This window comes from Thamnophis sirtalis, unplaced genomic scaffold, assembly GCF_051295495.1.
Source record: "Thamnophis sirtalis isolate CommonGarterSnake01/CBP01778 unplaced genomic scaffold, rThaSir2_p1.2 scaffold_6, whole genome shotgun sequence".
Taxonomy (NCBI): Eukaryota; Metazoa; Chordata; class Lepidosauria; order Squamata; family Natricidae; genus Thamnophis; species Thamnophis sirtalis.
The window spans coordinates 98,643,035-98,661,675 of NW_028261386.1; the positions used below are offsets into that span (position 1 = coordinate 98,643,035).

General features: G+C 36.4%; 1 protein-coding gene across 1 annotated transcript in view; it reads left to right on the top strand.

The window, feature by feature from the left end:
* Positions 1 to 18,641, top strand: part of TRDN (triadin) — a 231,089-nt gene that overhangs the window by 37,060 nt on the left and 175,388 nt on the right. The window contains exons 6-9 of the mRNA XM_087719027.1: positions 3,528 to 3,587; positions 4,065 to 4,133; positions 13,549 to 13,653; positions 15,397 to 15,510. Of these exons, the coding sequence (XP_087575153.1) occupies positions 3,528 to 3,587; positions 4,065 to 4,133; positions 13,549 to 13,653; positions 15,397 to 15,510 (348 nt within the window). The remainder of the gene's footprint in view (positions 1 to 3,527; positions 3,588 to 4,064; positions 4,134 to 13,548; positions 13,654 to 15,396; positions 15,511 to 18,641) is intronic.

The window sequence follows — 18,641 nt, forward strand, 5'->3', positions numbered from 1 at the left end:
CAGATAATTAAAGAAAAATAAGAGATTCTGGCACAGACCATATTTAGACTGATCTAAATATTTACACATTTTTAGTGATGGTGATTCCAATTATTTTTCTACAGTTAAGATTTTTACCATAGATTCCTTGTTTAGTTTGGCATACAAATGACTTAAAATTAGCACCACAGCACACCTCCCAACAGAATGACAGAGTGTAAATTCCATCTGTCATTTACACTGAGCATGTATTGAAGACTTTAAATTGTTGCAGGTCAGGATACCTTTACTTGCCTTATACATTTCTTTTTTCCCCTCGCAAATGAGTTTAACTTGCTGAATTCACATTGCATTCTGTAGGAAGTTATGTGATTCCTTTTAGATTGCTTTTAACTAGTGTTCTTGTAATATCTTACACAAGAAACTGTGTAAGTGGGAACATGAGCTAAAAGTTGTAACAATTATAAATTCTTCAGGTTGACTATGGTGTATGGTCATGTATTAAGCCAAGTGGAAATACCTTCTGTGGAAGGAAATGCTGTCAAGACTCATAAGAGACTGAAATGCTTTGAAGAACTGAGAAATAGGATCTTTCAAACAGTTAAAATAAGCATGTTAAGATACTGTTCTCATTTCTAATGAGGAAGAAAATAGGTAGATGATAGTGATTCCCATTACTATCTGATAAGACGATTCTTTTACCTAAATGTCTCTTGCCTTATACCTCTCTTCTCAACTGTTTTATGCAGGGAAAATATCAAGATACTGTAATTATTATTATTTTTTACAGCTTTAACATTTTACAGCATTAACATACAATATTTTTTACAGTTTTATATTTGTTTGGATATTATCAAAGACATTAATAAGTGTGAGATTTATCTGGTCACTTAATATCAATCTACTTTTCTTGAAACAAAATTTGTACTTTTCAGTTCCATATATTTTAACAGATTATATGTCTGTATTGCACTGGATTGCATTGCACTTACTATATTAGGTAACCTTACCTAATCTCTCTCTTTCAGTCCAGTTCATCTCACAAGGTTGCTGTTGTGGGGCAAATAGGAGGAAGGTTTGTTGGATAGACACACTGCCTTGAGTTATTTGTAAAAATATAAAGATTGGATATAAATAAACAAATAAAAACATTACTATATGAACACATTACATGTAGTGTAGTCATTTGCAAAGGTAACAGGTTGCGCAAAATAGAACAAAAATGAAAGAAATAGAACAAAACTAAAATTGCTGAAGGAGTTGTAGCAGTACTGTAACATCAATTGATCAAAGATTTTGTGTGATATATTTTATTTAAAAGCTTTCCTTTGCATTGCACCTAGTGTTTGTAGCACACTAGAATATAATTTTTTTTTGCATTTTAAACCTGGAAAACATTTTTCTGAACTGTCTATGGACATAATTTGTTACTTCTGTGCTTTTCACATTTGGCATTACATGGGCTATATAGATCAGCCAAAAATATTGAGAATCATATCTTGACAAATGGTTTCTCAACAAGCTTTTAGTTTACAGGATATAAAACATTTATTTAACTATAGTGTAAGTACTTTGTATCCTCATGTCATCAGTGAGGAAACTTTTATAAAATTGGCAATTTAAGAAGCTGTGGATTTCCCCCTTTTTTGCTCTGTTTCCTTGTAGCTAATGAAAAAGGAGCAACGGAATACATTTTAAATACATACTCTCTCACAATAATTTAATAAACTGTGGTGCCATCTCATGAAGAATCGAGGTGGTTGCCTTGGTGACAGAGATTATCCTTGCTGCTGAAGGATTCTGGCAGTTTTCTAAAAATGAATTCATAATATTTTGGATTTATTAAAAAATATGCTTTTCTGATGGAGATAAATTGCATCCTTTCAGCTGGCCATGTAATGCTTCTACAAAAATACAACGACTTTAGCAACTCAGCAAAAATATATTATGTGATTAGTTGGAAATTAAAGTGCATGCTATTTTAAAAAGTGAAAGGAAGCTTCGGAGAATGTGATTCATTCCACATTAAATTTTTAGCATTCCTTTAGGTTGCTGACTGCCCACACAAATAATTTCTGTAGGATCCAGTCTCCATGTCAGCAGTGCTACATTTTGACAGCCTTGCATTTTGGAGAAAGAAATCCACAAATATATATTCAACTCACTCTATATCAGTTATCCACTTGCTGTTTCTGGCCACTAAAGGTGGCAACTATGTTTGCCACAGATGACTGGCCTTTTTATAAAACTCTATCATCATGACTAGGAATTGACCATCATGGATTAATGATTAGGTTAAATGGCCTAGACTTCAAACCTCCCCCACTTTCACCTATTCAGGTGACCCATTAGTTACTTCAGTTTCTCAGATTTCAAATTTTAAAAAGAGCAAATTTCACACATAGAACCCAGAAAAAACTTGCTTCTTCTTTCGTGGTGAATAACTAGAAACTAGTCTTAGAAACTAAGGAGAAATTTCCTGACAGTTACAACAATTAATTAGTGGAATAACACGCCTCCAGAACTTGTAAATGCTCAACACTGAAAGTTTTTAAGAAGAGATTGCATAACCATTTATCTGAAATGGTATAGGGTTTCCTGCTTGAGCAGGTGTTGGACTAGAAGACCTCCAGGATCCCTTCCAACTCTGTTATTCTATTCTATTCTATTCTATTATTGACTACTGACTGAAAACTCAATAGCACTAATTTTGAGCAGTGCTTTTTTCAAAGGGTAAACATATTTATTTATGAATCTATTTATTTATATCCTGCTTTTATTATTTTTATAAATAACTCAAGGCGGTGAACATACATAATATGTGTTTAGTTATATTAGTTGGTCAAGATCCTCTGAAATCCTAACATCTTGTTGGTACTCACAGAGGCAAACAATTCCAGCTCTTAAGAAAAATTCAGTTGGCTCACTTTTTAAAGCAAACTTGCTCATTTCATAATGTCTGAACCACCAGAGAAACCACAACATATTGTGCTTACTATTTTCCAAATTTTGTGACCAACAATCTGTAAGGAAATGTATAGGAAAGATAGTATATCATGGAAATCTAATATTTATAATTAGAATTACATATGAAAATGTTTATATGTGCCAGTTTCTCCCATCAAGAGTTCCTAGTGATAGTGATACATTTTGCTGTTTCTCTCAGTGAAAGAATAGGTCTAAAACCAAACTTGGAATTTGATTGAACTGGAATGGTAAAATCCATTCTATTGCAATCTGATTAGACACAGAGCACCTTACCCAAGGATTTTTTTCTTCACATCTTGAGTATATTTTCAGGCAAAGCCACTGAGAGAAACAGCAAAATGTATCACTATCACTAGGAAAATGGCTCAGAGCAGTTCCATTACATTTCTCTGAAAGCCAATTCTGAACTGAATGTTGAGGTTTTACCTTAAGTGATTTTTTTTTGATGGAATACATTTTGAAAGCAGAAATCCTACCAAGAGCAAAGTATAAGGAGTATCTCTATACTTCAAACATAATATTATAGTCATTATGCCTCTGTAATGTTTTCTCTGTTCCAGAAATCCAGATAGACAAGGCTGAAAAAATAGAGAAAGTAGAAAAGAAGCCAACAACAAAAGGTAATATTATATCTATTTCAGTATGTATATATTCTGTGCTTTGGCATATCTGGTATAGCACTATCTTGCACAAAGACATACAAAGGGGTTATAGTCGATGCCCTCAGCAAGCATTAAATGCAAGCCTTGAAACCAATTCTACCAGAAAATGCATTTTTTGTTGTCTAAGTTATCAAGCAGAATCAAATGCCTGATCAACATAGTCTCCTCTCATTTTTATTGGAAAATAATCCACAACAGCATACAGGAAAAAACCCTATTCATTCCTACTCACCCACCCCCAAATTGTGGATAGTTAAAATAGGACTTATCAGGGATAATGTCTTATCCATTTGAGTATATTATTGAACAGAACTTCCTATATTTCAGTTGTGCATTTGTCAACTTTGATGTATTTGCACTGGACTTCCTTCACAGTGTTCAAACCACAACCGTTTCCTTTTCCTCTAATTAGCTGGTTTTCTTCTTTGCTTGTAGAAATTCAGAGAGACAAGGAAAGGGAAAGGGAAAGGGAAGAGAAAATAGAAAAGAAACTACCGCTCAAAGGTAATTAGTTTCATTTATTTTATCATCCAAATGTTTTATATACAAGAATAACATACAAAACTGCCCCAAACTTTGGGAAACAAAGACAGTTACATGAAGGGTAAAGTTATATAAAGTTTCACAAAGCAAACTTTTTGCACAATAGATTTTCCCATGACTATATCACACATCATTGATCTGCTCTGGGAGATTAATGGGTTTGGTAGTTGTTTCATCAGCTCACTCATAAACATCCTTGGATATAACCTGTGATTAAAATAATAACTGGCCAACTAAAAGTAGATGAAAGCCTTAAGGATACCTTGAAGGAAATGCCTATATATTTCTCAGTCAGTTATGGTGAAGAACCTTATAACAAGCACCTGAAGGCAGGACAAGGAACAATGGATGGAAACTAATAAAGGAGAGAAGCAACCTAGAACTGGGGAGAAATTTCCTGACAGAACAATTAATCAATGAAATGACTTCTGTCCAGAAGTTGTGAGTTTTTAAAGAAGAGATTGGACAACAATTTGTCTGATGTGGTATAGGGTTTCCTTCCTGAGCAGAGGATTGGACTAGAAGACCTCCAAAGTCCCTTCCAACTCTGTTATTCTGTTATTAGTCTAGCAGTTTCTTCCCATGAAGGCTAATCAGATAACAAAATAATGAAAAATTAAAGAGTGAAAAATCTCATTGTTTGAAAAGTTAATATCTTGGCTAAGTCTTTATGAACACTTCAAATAAAGATGTCTTTGTTAACATTTGCTGGTTTTTTTTAAGCTATATTAATAAAGTATTCTGAATATATTACCTTTGTCTATACAAAAGCAGACCTTTTTAATATGTGTTTAAAATCTTTATATGATTTGTTCTTTCTTTATATGTTTCATTTTCTTGTTCTTACTTTTCTTATTAATTTTATCATATTACATTCTGAACATTGGAGTTATTGCATTGATCAGAAATGGCACTAAACCACAGTAGAACCGTCTGAGCACTGGTTTAATAGCACAAAGAAAAATGGAAGAAATGAAAGCTGGCAGTATCATTTGAGTCTGCAAATGCTGAATATTTTAGTCTTTTCACCTGGATTGCCATCGGCTGACCCATTTCTGCCAGGGCCACCTGCTGCTGTCTGCCATTTGCTAAACTGAGCCCAGATTAACTTTTGACATTTGATTGCAGCTGCTCCCAAAGCTGCAGTGGCTGCATTTAAGAGCTTTGAGATTCTATTTAATGTGTAGTGGGCAGCAGTGGGCAACATGTAAATAATTTCTTCCATGTCCAATTCATTCCACGCTTGCAGGAAGACAGCAAATTGTTTGCCCTAGGCTTGCTCAAACTATGCAAATTAATGCTTAATTATGGCTATTAACAATGTGGTCCTTCCTAGATTATCTCAGTCTTGAAGAGAATAGTGTGGAGTAAACCAAATTAGGAAAAAAAGAAATATGTTTTAATTTGTGCCAAGGTGTTAATTTTTAATATGAATGTGTATGTGTACACACAAACACAGACACACACACACACTAGAGGTGGGTTGCAAATCCCGGCGCTACCGGTTTGCTCATGTTTCCTCATGTGCTCGTGCTTGCTCGGGTCCTTGCTCTAGGTGGGTGGGCGGAGCCTACTGCTGCTGCCATTACCAGGCCAAACCGAGAGCAACCCACCTCTGAACACACAGATTATTAAAAGCATTGCATTGCAAATGTGCCAGTTTAAGACAATAGATGTTTTGCTTCAAGTTTTTTAAAAAACCTACATTAGTTTGAAGAATTGCTAAACATAAGAAAAGAAAGAAAAAGAAAACACAAATCTTTGTAAGTACGATTTTAAAACCCCAAATAGATCTATCCCAAAATCTCTGTCTTCAAATAATGATAAAAGATAATATATTAGAAATACTTTGTTAATATGATTAAAAATAGAAAACAATCTTTAACTGAGGTGTTTTAAGACTTAATCCTAAATGCTGGATTAGTAAAGCGGTGATATTGCTTCTACAGACAGTACCAAATTACCTGCCCCCTTTCCTTATTTACAGTTTGTTGTTGTTTTTATAGATTTATCTATATTCTTGCTAATGTCCGAACACTAATACTACAGGACTGTACAAGACTATGCTTTATCTCAGGGAGACACTTTGCTCCACAAAGGTGATTTCCTTGTAAAATTGCAGGTGTGATAAAATTAATGTCACAGAGCTGAGGAGGCTGTGCAACCATAGACAAGGTACTTTACATTCTTATAAAACTTTATCAAGTAGATAAGTTTTCAAAGCAATACTCTTCACTTCAGGAACCTTAGTAGGTGTCAGGCATGCCTCCATCAATAACCAAGAAAGAAAACTCCCAACTTCATTGTTTGTGGATTAAAATACTTTTACTGGTTATGAAAAGATAGCAGCAAAAGTAAAGCAAGATCTGAGCCAAAAGGCACGTACAAGTACATATCAAATGATAACCCAGCCCCCTCCCTCCAACGACCCCACCCCAGCATCCAATCTGCAACTCCCTTAGGTGTCATGTGGATTGCATCTCCAAAAGGCATCATCATGTTGGTATGCAGGATGGTTGGCCTTGACCAGGACCAAACACCGGCCACCAGCATGCGCAGAAGATGGTGAGAAGAAAACTCCCTTTTCCATATCACATCCTGTACCCTTTATTCCCATCCCAAATACTATGCCTCACCCTCCCCTTTTCTATCGCAGTCAATAGCAAGTGAGCGTAGCAGAGGCTGACATCAGGTCAAGATGTTTCAAACAGGTGCTCCACACAGACCACTGAAGTGAAGCATTTCTTTGAAGCTTTGCATAGCACCATCCTTTAAAAAGTCAACCCACTTTCAGCAGATACTCTTCTCTTTAAATGTGCATTGGTAGCAATGTGACAGAGGCCACACAGAATAATTTGGGGGTAAGGGAGGGAAATAGTGTGTGAGTCTAGATGTTTACTAAACTAAAATAATCATGGCAAAATTATATTTCATTTTTTTTAAAAAAAATCCCGGTATAGAATTTTCATGGAGATCATACTGGCCTTGGGTTAATAAACATACGCCTGTGATATATGGTATATTTAGCTGACCTTTTTTTTTTTAGTTTGATCTGTTTTCATTAAACTAGAGATGATTATCTCTCCCAGAAGAAGGAGAAAGTGATTACTCACTTGCATAATTCTAATGTATACAAATGATTTTAATTTAAAACTGCTTGTATAAATTAGAATGCTATAAAACAAAGCCAAGCATTATAGGTATTCCTACAACATTGTACACAGCCTCCGGCTCATGGCAACTGCATTTAGAGGCAGTTAAAGGCTGAGCAGGAAATAAATGGATTAATAATATTTTGGTATGTCTAGGGGAAGTCAGGCAAGGGAGCTTCTGCTCTCAATTTAATGTTTCTACCCAAAGCATTGCATATGACAGTAGCTTCAATGGCATTTGGAATTGTTTTCTGAGATTAATTCTCAAAGTGCCTAAAAGTGTGCCTGCTTGTTTCCTAAGAATGAAAACCAGGAGCTATTTATGGTTCTAGGACCTTTTCCAACTAGTCTTTAATTACTGGCTAAGACTTAAAGAGATGCCAAATTGCCTTCCCAAGATATGCTTACAGGAGCAACTAAGCTTCTGTAAAGGTGACACCTGGCATTAGCACGTGATGCTATTGATACTGAAAATGGGGTTCTCTAACGTTTATTTTGTGCATCAACGTAGTGCAAATGTCAACCTTGAAATTAAGACTTGGATCCAGGATATTTTAATACAAAATTATATTTCCCAGCTTAGGATAAGAAAACTGCACCATTGCTTATGATTCTCAATAAGATTTTGAGGCTTTGGTCACAGTCTTTTGTCCATGAATGGAGGGCTATGGCACAAGGTAAAACTTATATCAGGACAGTATGATACGGTTTTGGTCATTCTGTCCACCCCACACCCTTGTCCTTCTCTGTATACATTATTGCCAAGGTTAAAATGCCTCACGTTCAGAGCTGGATTGGTTCAGAGGGAAGTCGGTAATCTGAGGAGAGGGCTGATGCTGACAAGGTTGAATATCTGTGGTGCCAAAGACAATTTTAGAAGAGAAACTGGCAGGGGTTCATGTGAGTTTGGGTTCTAGTCTTGAGGATCGGGCAACAAAGAAGATCTCTATCACTTACAGCCCCTTCCTTCAAAGTATCCGGAATAATTAAGCTGCAGACTTCATCAGTTACAAGAGACCCACCAAAGATCAATTCTTTTATGCTTTTTAATACAGATGCCAAAAGGGGGATCCACATTCTGCTTAAAGCAGAAAAGGGTTGTTAAAACTTTTACACCTTATATTGTGAAAATTAAAGTGAAACAGTTGACAGTTGACACACTAAGTAGAGATTCAGCCCAAAATTTTACAATCTTGTATCTAAATAAACCATTGGTTATAGATTTTATGGTAGCCTCTAAAAACGTTATGTACAATTTTGTTTAACCTTTTGTATAAATAGTTTTGCACACTTCACTTGATCAATCTCAGGAAATTTGTAAGTTTACACTGGAACGTCTGTGGTCAGTGTGAATGGTGTCTTAGAGTTTTAACAGAATTTTGAACATGTGATAATCTTTGATTCTTTATTATTTTACTCTGATTGGTGTGGCTTATGTTCAGATAGAGTTGACTTAGGTTTTAAAATTGCAAGTCAAAGTTGACGTTAAAAGATGAAAGTGGGTGTGAAAATGAAAATGTTAAGATTGGTCTACTTTAAACTAATCTCACTATATTAGAATTTCTAAACTAGAACAAGACCAATGAAAGCTTTCATTTCATGTATATAGTTTTCAGAACTATTTACACACACATGCACACACACACACACATAGATACACACAGATTCACAGAGAGATACACACAAACTAAAAACCCACAGACACACGCAGAACATACACACACACAAATATATCTCAGTGTTATACGCTGTATGTGCTTGTATCCGCCAGGGGCTAGAAAGTGCTGCCTTGATGTCTCTATGAAGCAGTAAGTTAACTTGCTAAGTACAGTGGAATGTAGATTAGTTTATGTAATGAATAAATATATATTTTCTACTGGTCAGCATTGGATGGTAATGTGGTTTGAAAGCCCTGCTCTTTGGATCTTGGCATCCTGGTTATGATAATCTCAGGCTGTAGAACAGTGACCATTAGTTCCTCATAAGGACATGGAAAGAGGCATAACTTCAAGCTATGTTCTTATCTAGCACAGCAGGTGTTGGCAAAATAAGAAACCTCAAGTTTCAATGATGATTACACATTTTGACAACTCTTCCTTGGTGACACTGAATATTTACAGGCCATGGGAATATCAGGTTTTTTTTTGTTTAGAATATGTGTGTGTTTGTGTTTGTTTATCCTGGTATCTTTTTGTATATTTGCTTACACACATGCATTTATAATGCTGTTATTAGATGACTGTTTAAGACTTTGATATGATTTAACTTTGGCATTTTGTATTGGTGGTGAAATTGTAAATAGCTGCTGTACATAAAAATTCTACTGAGGTCAGTATATTTTATTTCAGGGAATGAGCAACAGCCACCTGGAGTCTTATAAATAATAGATTAAAAAACAAATTGTGGGGAATGGGTTATTCATCAGATATTTATTTTTGTTTATTATAAAATGTATATCATATTCTTCAAGTGCTTAAAAACCACCTGCAGCAGCTAAGTGAATTTGGTCTAGTTGTTAAGGCACCAGATTAGGAGAAAACTGTGTTGGATATATTTTCTGCCTTTTGTTATTCATAAAAAATAATCAAGTTGGGATACAAATAAATAAAATAATACACATCAAAAATAAATAACAGAAAGCTTTGCATATTTCCTAGGCTACCAGATATTGGATGTAAAAACTGATGATCATTAGATTTAAAAAAAAAACCTCTTTGCAGTTATATAGTTGTCATTCATATTTTAGCAAGCAAGATATGCAAGTTGTTGATTTTTGTTAAAGGTGTGGGCCAAGGAGTGGGCAAAAGAGAGTGCCCAGTGAGGCTTTATAGCTGCAGGCTCTATGGTGGCTACCTACTCATCCTTTACTGTACCTATAGCACAGATAAGCTGCTGGAGGAATTGTTGGACTGAGATATGGTTACTAATGTTCTGCTGCCATCAGTGAGACATCCGTAGTTTTACAGTCATGATATGATAGACCAATTCTAATTCCAACAAGTTTCAATTTGTTGAATTACAAATTGGTCCAATCTTTCAGTCTGGTGGTCGTAGCCTAGCTTAAAATTACAAATAGCTGTGCCATTGATATTTTGGCATTTATTGGAGGGGACCTCAGGACTGTAGGTGGCCTTAGGTCTCTTGTGTTGCTGATCTGAAATAGAACCATTAGTTCCAAAGAAAAAAGAGCAATAGTCATCATCATCAAGTCAAACCACAGTGGTATGATAACTTACAGGTTCAGTCACTAGTATACTATCATATACAAAATCTTTATGATCATAACAGTGCATCAAGTCATCTCCTTAGTAAGTAGATATAGAAATAAATCAATTTCTACTGAAAAAAAACCCATCAACTAGGGGTGCAATTCTACTGCTTTAGCAACTGGTTTGCTGAGCATGTGCTCTCTCATGCGCACACCTAACATGCCTGACATGTGCATGCGCAATTCACAGGAAAACAGTTGAGGCACAGCAATCTACTCTGCCACGCCTATCAACTGGGCTAAAAAACCAGGGAATATAAGTGAGTATAGCCCGGGGCGGGCAGGTGGGCCCACCTGAAGGTCAAAGTTGAACTGGTTCACTCTCAGCTGATCTTCAGGCCTACCAGTTTGCCTAAACCGGGCCGCACCAGTAGAATCCTCCCTCTGCCACCATTCCCCCCAATTTTGTAATCACCAGATAAATTGGATTTCAAATTCTCAACATTTCCAGTCAGCATAGGAATTTTAATAAAAAAGCAAGAAATAGGGAATGCATTGTTTCTACTTATATTTGCTTCATCAAATAAATTTAGCCTTGTGTAATAAGGAATATTGTTTGAGGACACAAAAGTGTTTTTTTCTTTGTGAAGCTAGAAACCATTTCCTTAATGAGCTGAACAATTTTCTCACTAGTTTCAGAACAAACTTAAGAATCTTAAGCACATAAACAGGAATGACATCGTGGGTGATCGAACAGCTGTTTGTGGGTGTTGATTCTGTACGTCCACATACAATAGTCCCCTAGCTAGCTTGATTTAAAAATGCAATGCATCCTGAAGATGTGTTTAAAGAACACCCCATTGTTAACTCATGTCCTTGCAGCTGAACTATTTTCCAAAAATAAAAACTTTACTTGGCAGGCAATGTGTTTTTTTGTTAAGAATAGAAAGTTGCATTGGTAAATGGCAATCCATTGAGCTAGCAAATCAGCATACTGATGTAATATGAAAAGTTAGATTATGCAACAGAGAATAGGTATAGCAATAGCACTTAGACTTATATACCATTCCATACTACTTTAAAGCACTTTCTAAGAGGTTTACAATATCAGCATATTGCTCCCAAGAGCCCTCATTTTACTAACCTTGGAAGGATGGAAGGCTGATTCAACCTTCAGCCAGTCATGATGGAACTCCTGTCAGTGGGCAGTTAGCCTACTGCATTCTAATCACTGCACCACCACAGTTCCTAAGGTCTGGAAAACAAACAACATCAATGTAGAAATATCCATTTTGTAACATCTACAATAAGCACATGGATGAGGGAAATCCCACCATAATACACTATATTGCCAAGAGAATTCACTCGCCTGCCTTTACTCGCATATGAACTTACTGTAAGTGACATCCCATTTCTAATCCATAGGGTTCAATATGATGTCGGTCCACCCTTTGCAGCTATAACAGCTTCAACTCTTCTGGGAAGGCTGTCCACAAGGTTTAGGAGTGTGTTTATGGGAACTTGTGACCATTCTTCCAGAAGCACATTTGTGAGGTCACACACTGATGTTGGACGAGAAGGCCTGGCTCTCAGTCTCCGTCTAATTCATCCCAAAGGTGTTCTCTCAGGTTGAGGTCAGGACTCTGTGCAGGCCAGTCAAGTTCATCCACACCAGACTCTATCATCCATGTCTTTATGGACCTTGCTTTGTGCACTGGTGCACAGTCATGTTGGAAGAGAAAGGGGCCAGCTCCAAACTGTTCCCACAAAGTTGGGAGCATGGAATTGTCCAAAATGTCTTGGTATTCAGAGTTCCTTAGCCCTAACCCTAACCTCACACCATGATCCCCCCTCCACCAAACTTTACACTTGGCACAATGCAGTCAGACGAGTACCGTTCTCCTGGCAACCTCCAAACCCAGACTCATCCATCAGATTGCCAGATGGAGAAGACCAATTTGTCACTACAGAGAACATGTCTCCACTACTCTAGAGTCCAGTGGCGGCGTGCTTTACACCACTGCATCTGATACTTTGCATTGCACTTGGTGATGTATGGCTTGGATGCAGCTGCTCAGCCATGGAAACCCATTCCATGAAGCTCTCTGTGCACTGTTCTTGAGCTAATCTGAAGGCTACATGATTTTTGAAGGTCTGTAGCAATTGACTCTGCAGAAAGTTGGCGACCTCTTCGCACCATGCGCCTCAGCATCTGCTGACCCCACTCCATCAGTTTACATGACCTACCACTTCGTGGCTGAGTTGCTGTCATTCCCAAACACTTCCATGTTCTTATAATACAGTTGATTGTGGAATATTTTGAAGCAAGGAAATTTCACGACTGGATTTGTTGCACAGGTGGCATCCTATCACAGTTTCACGCTGAAATTCACTGAGCTCCTGAGAGCGACCCATTCTTTCACAAATGTTTGTAAAAACAGTCTGCATGCCTAGGTACTTGATTTTATACACCTATGTCCATGGAAGTGATTGGAACACCTGATTCTGATTATTTGGATGGGTGAGCGAATACTTTTGGCAATATAGTGTATCTCTATTCTCTATGTATCTATACTACATGCTGATGGGATCCAATAAAATCCTTCATAGGTACAAGTAGAGGTGAAGGCATGTAGACATGCCCATTTTGGCGCATAGCAGGGTTCAGGCAGGGTTCATGCAGGCCTCCTAGGCACAAAATAGAGTGGGGGGCACCCTTTTTGGCTCCCAGCAGGCTTCAGGCAGGCCTCCCACCTAGTATGGAACTATGGTTGACCTACACGTGATGTGATGTAACTACTTTTACTGTGATGTAATTAAAATTTCAAAACTGGTACAATATATTGTATACAATCTAGTCTAATATTTGTGTTGAATCTCATTGGTTAACTCATCTTTGTCATGCTATTATACTTCAAAAGGGCAGCTTTACATTTGTATTTGATAACATTTCATGTTATGCTTCTAAACTGTAGATCACTTAGAAATGTCAATGTATTAATATTGTTATTTATAGAAATTCACAAAGAGAAACCTGAGAAATACGAGAAGCCTAAAAAAGTAGAGAAGACCAAAAAGCTTGAAAAAGTAGAAAAACCTCAAAAAAGGGAACTTACTAAAGGTGAGAACTAACCACTGATCATAACCTTGGAAATCAGATTAATCCTATGGTTGCTTTTTGGCATAGTAGAGTATGTAATCCACTGCTGAAATTTAAGGGACCAAAACCAGAATAGAACAACTTGACATAGTCAACTTGTTGAGCCAACTTGCCATGGCCAAAGTGCTACAACCAACTCACCATGGCCAACTCGTTGCATGACAACTTGCCACAGCCATGGGACAAGTGGCTGCGGGAAAATTTAACAATTCAGTTTAATTATTTAAAATAAATAAACAATTATTTTATTTTTTGGCACTTGAATTTCATTCTGTTCCTCCTTTTGCATCCTTTCTTTAATGATTCTATCCCACCATTTATTTCATATTAATGTGACTCTTGTCCCGCAGCAAGTTGTCCCATGGTGAGTTGGCCGTAGCAAGTTGGCTGTGGCAAATTAGCCATGATGAATTGTCATAGACCCAACCAAAACAGTACTAGAACAGTTTCTGCTCTTTTCGGAAATGTGAATTGTCAGTTTTTCCAACAGATGCTTAGATAAGATTATATTTAACAGGATTTGTCACCTCTTTGCTTCCTAACAAAATGGAAAAATCCAACCATATCACCATTGCAAGAGGAAAAAATAAACTCTCTCTCTTTCCCCCCCCCCTCTCGCAACTACAGTATGATGAAGACCATAGAGAGCTTGAATCAACAGCAAAGAAACAATATCTGGTTTTAATTTCTAATCAAATGAAGAACTGAATGAGAAAATGTGAAAATAATAACAAGACTAGATTTAGAGGAAGGATTATTAGCTTTCTGATGAATGGCTACCATTAGAGGGTTAGAATACATTCACATTCCTGAATATCTTCCAACAATTTGCATTCTTTTAGTCAGAATTAGAAGCAATTTTCTTGTCTTCTTTACCTTGGGTTTTGCAAAAAATTAAATTTAACTTTTTACTATACTTGTGGTTCTGTGCTGCTGCAAATGTACCCACAGATACCGATTTCTATAGAGAATGGCATATTAATGTTCACTGTAATAAATTGCAAAGCTCGCTACATCCTTCTTTAATAAAAAAATCCAGCATTTTGGAATCAGACTTTACTTGATTTATTTGGAAATATATTGATCATATTGTCACATTTTTGAACTGATTTATACTGTGACAGTATTGAGGAACATTTCATAAACCAATAAATTGGATCAGCAATAAGAAGTAACTTCTGTGAATAGGATTTCTATAGAAATCTACTATACCAGGGGTGTCAAACTAAATTTCATTGAGGCCACATTGTGTGCATGGCCAAGGTGGACATGGCCGGCTTGACATCACTTGTGTGATCAAATGCCACTTTTGCTAGTAGTGTGTTTTGCTAGTGAAATCAGAACTCATGAGGGCTGTGCACAGCCCATCTGGGCTCCGTTTTGGGCTGCAACATGCGCCTGCAGCCCTCTGCCAGTGAAAGGGAGGGCTGCATGCAGTCTTCCCAGGCTCCATTTTTGCTGGCAGAGGCACCATGGGCTGGTACTTTGCTGTTTCCAGGGTGGTCTTGTGGGCCAGATCTAAGCACCCTGTGGGCCAGATGCAGCCTTGAGTTTGACACCCATGATCATGAACAGAAGAGAAAATGTAGCAGAGTAATGTAGCAAAATAAGACCAATATCAATAGTAATTCAGAAAATGTAATTGCACCATTTTGGTAAGATGACATTTTTAATTGTATATCTAAATATATTTATTTGCTTTAGTGATACACAAAGAAAAACCTGAAAGACATGAAAAAGTTGAAAAAAGAGAAAAACCTGAAAAGAAAAGCAAATACGAACAACCTGAAAAGATGGAAAAGAAGGAAAAAGCTATAGGTAATTATAATTTTCGTTAATTCTAAAGGTGAACAATTCAAATTGTAATATGAAACCCCATAGGAGATAGGGAGGAAATATTCTGTTCCTCAAATCAATTTTTGCTGAGAGATGGAACATGAAGTTAAATTTGACTTTCATTTTTATTTCATTGTGTTTCTCGGAAATTAGTTAAAATCCACAACTGAAAAAGGACCAATTCCTTTTCCTAGACAAGGTTTCCTAGACAAAATATATTCTCTTATGACTTAAGATGAATTCTCTCATTCTTTTGTTATTCTGCTTTTTGTAGACAATCATTGCTTTCATTTATGGGAAAACAGTGGGTGATTTACACCACTTTCAGTTTTTAAAACCGTAACATTTTATCTGATTAGTTGCAAGCTATTGAAATTTGAGGAAGGGCAGTGAGTGACAGAAGAAAAGAAAATAAGTTTTAATTAAAAGAGATAACAAACCATTGTGTTGCAGCACACTAAGCGGGTTTACAAAAGACTAATTCATTTGGCAATATCCAAACTGTTTATAGACAGTATCATGCTCGGTGTTAATTCCTTTATTCTTTAGGGACTTGGATCACCAAAGTTCAAATTGTTGCCTATTAATAGGCCTTTTTGGGCACCTCACTGCTCTTGCACCACAAAAATATGGTTTCCTGTTCAGTAATTATAATATTATTCTCATGATTTTTACAAAGGTATTTAGGGGGAGATGTTCCCACCATATATAAAAAATGTGCAACAATACAGTATGTTTCTGTTTTTATTGAGATCTTAAATAAACGTTATGGTAAGCTATGAATATCCAGTTCAAGAGAAATCAAAATTGGTGTATCACATCTGTTGTGACTGTATTTAATGAGTAGATCTCCGAGTATGCTGCATTTTTCCATTCCTCCCTTTCCCTCTCCCCTACATAGCCCTAAAAATCTGTTCCAGAGGATCCCAAGTCCCCAAAGTAGAATTAGGGGTGCTGAAATCTGCAGGGAAAGATTAAATCCATTCCATTGGCAGATGTCTTTTCTTCAGCAGATAAACACAAATTGCTCCCACCCATTATGATTACTCCACGAAATTGTCATGAAAATGATGGTGCTCTCCCAGGCACAAAACCCACTTGTGTACTACTTTGAAAGTTGATGGATGATAATAAAAAGCTAATTATATTGTACTTGCCTGCAAAGAGAATGACTTGCTTAAGGCAAGAGGACATATGGTATTTGTAGGAGCACTTATGGTCATTTTTCACTGTAGTGTATTGAATTTAACATTTCTTTATGGCACAATCATGGCCAATTGGGGCTAAGGATCATATATGGCAGGAAATTGAACTATTGACTGTCATAGCTATTATTGGTGTGCATCATTTCAGTTGATAAGGCAAGTTTTAAGAGGATTTTTAATGGAATTAGCACTGCAGGAAAGGGTTTTTATGTATATTCCCCTGCATATTTATAATAGCTCCATAATCATTCGTGTTTCTCTTGTGGTTATATCTTAAAATGTAAAGGCCTTTATTTAAAAGCTGGCTATTTTGAAATCTTACAAGTGCATTAAAATATTTAAAAGTCCTAGTGGTAATAAAAAAAGGGCAAGGAATCTGAACAAGTGTGGTGTCAAAAACCCTAACCCTATACCACTTCAGATAACTATTTGTTTGAAATGGTATAGGGTTTCCTGCTTCAGCAGGTGGTTGGACTAGAAGGCCTCCTAGGTCCCTTCCAACTCTGTTATTCTGTTATATCTCACAATTTAATGAGCTGTGAGTGAATATGAAACAGTTTAAGCTGAATTCATATTCTTTCCCCATTTCTGAAGAGATATTTCAGATGTGGGCTTTTTAAAACAACAACAATAACAGCAATAATAACAACATGCACCTGTTTCAATACTCTTTAAAAACCAAAAGTAAATTAAGAACTTATTTTTGGTGGCAGAAATATGGGAATTTGTAGAAGCCACACAAAAGATTCACAGTTTATACTTGCTGATTAGGCTGGCTCTGATGATTATTTGCTAGCTTTGAAACCATATGCTTGGCTCTTCTCTATTGCTACCAGTAGTTCCTCTGGTTCCTCTCGAAATGGGGAGAAGATACTTTTTCAAGTAGTTTTTTTTAGTTAGCAGGTGAACACTTTCAGTCATTAGTTCCCAGTGCTTCAAGAAACAAACTGAACAATAGAAATCTGAGGTTGCTAGATTAGGATATTTAATGGTGTAGTTCAAATACCTCCTCCTAAATCCAAACCAAGTGTTTGTTTTGAGGAGATGAAGTGTGTGAGAGAGAAAATAATTTTCTATGTACACCCAAAGAGTAAAGACCTTAAAGTAATGCTAATAATGTTGTTGGGCTTTGTAGAAATGAAGTTCAAACATTTCCCTCTAAGGAGGCCATTTGTATAGTACTCACTTTTTATGCCAAAAGGAAAAATAAGGAAAATGTCCTTGTTTGCACACATTTATATAGTGTTTATTTATGTATCTATTTATACTGCCCATGTCCCCTATTCGTGTTCATATCCTATCACACTGTTGTTTTGCTCTTTTCTTTAAATCCTCGCTGGTATGGCTGTTTACCTAGCACTTCACCCCCCAGCAACTACAAATGAAGGCAGCAAATGAAAGCAGCAGCAACAGTTATTTTTCTTGTAGTTGTAGTTGGGAAAAGTGGGATGCTATTATATGGATGAGTACTGGGCAGTGGCTGATTCCTTATATAATAAGTAATTTGTTATTGAGTTTGTATCTTCTCTTTCTCCCGAGAGCTTAAAATGGCTTAAGGTGACTTCCATAATTATATTGCCAACAACCATCCTATTAATTAGGTTGGGCTGAGAAAAGATGACCCAAAGTAATGCTGTGAATTCAGTGATTGATCTTAGAGGAGTACTTTAAGCGATATATTATACAGGCTCTTTGCATATCTAGAAACATATGGTATATCTATATTTACACCCAGTCCACTATTCACATTAAGAGTATGTAACATCAAACAACAGAAAAAGGAATAATAAATTGTTAGCAAAAGAAATGAATAGATGATAGATAGATAGATAGATAGATAGATAGATAGATAGATAGATAGATAGATAGATTGATAGATGATAGATGATAGATGATAGATTGATAGAT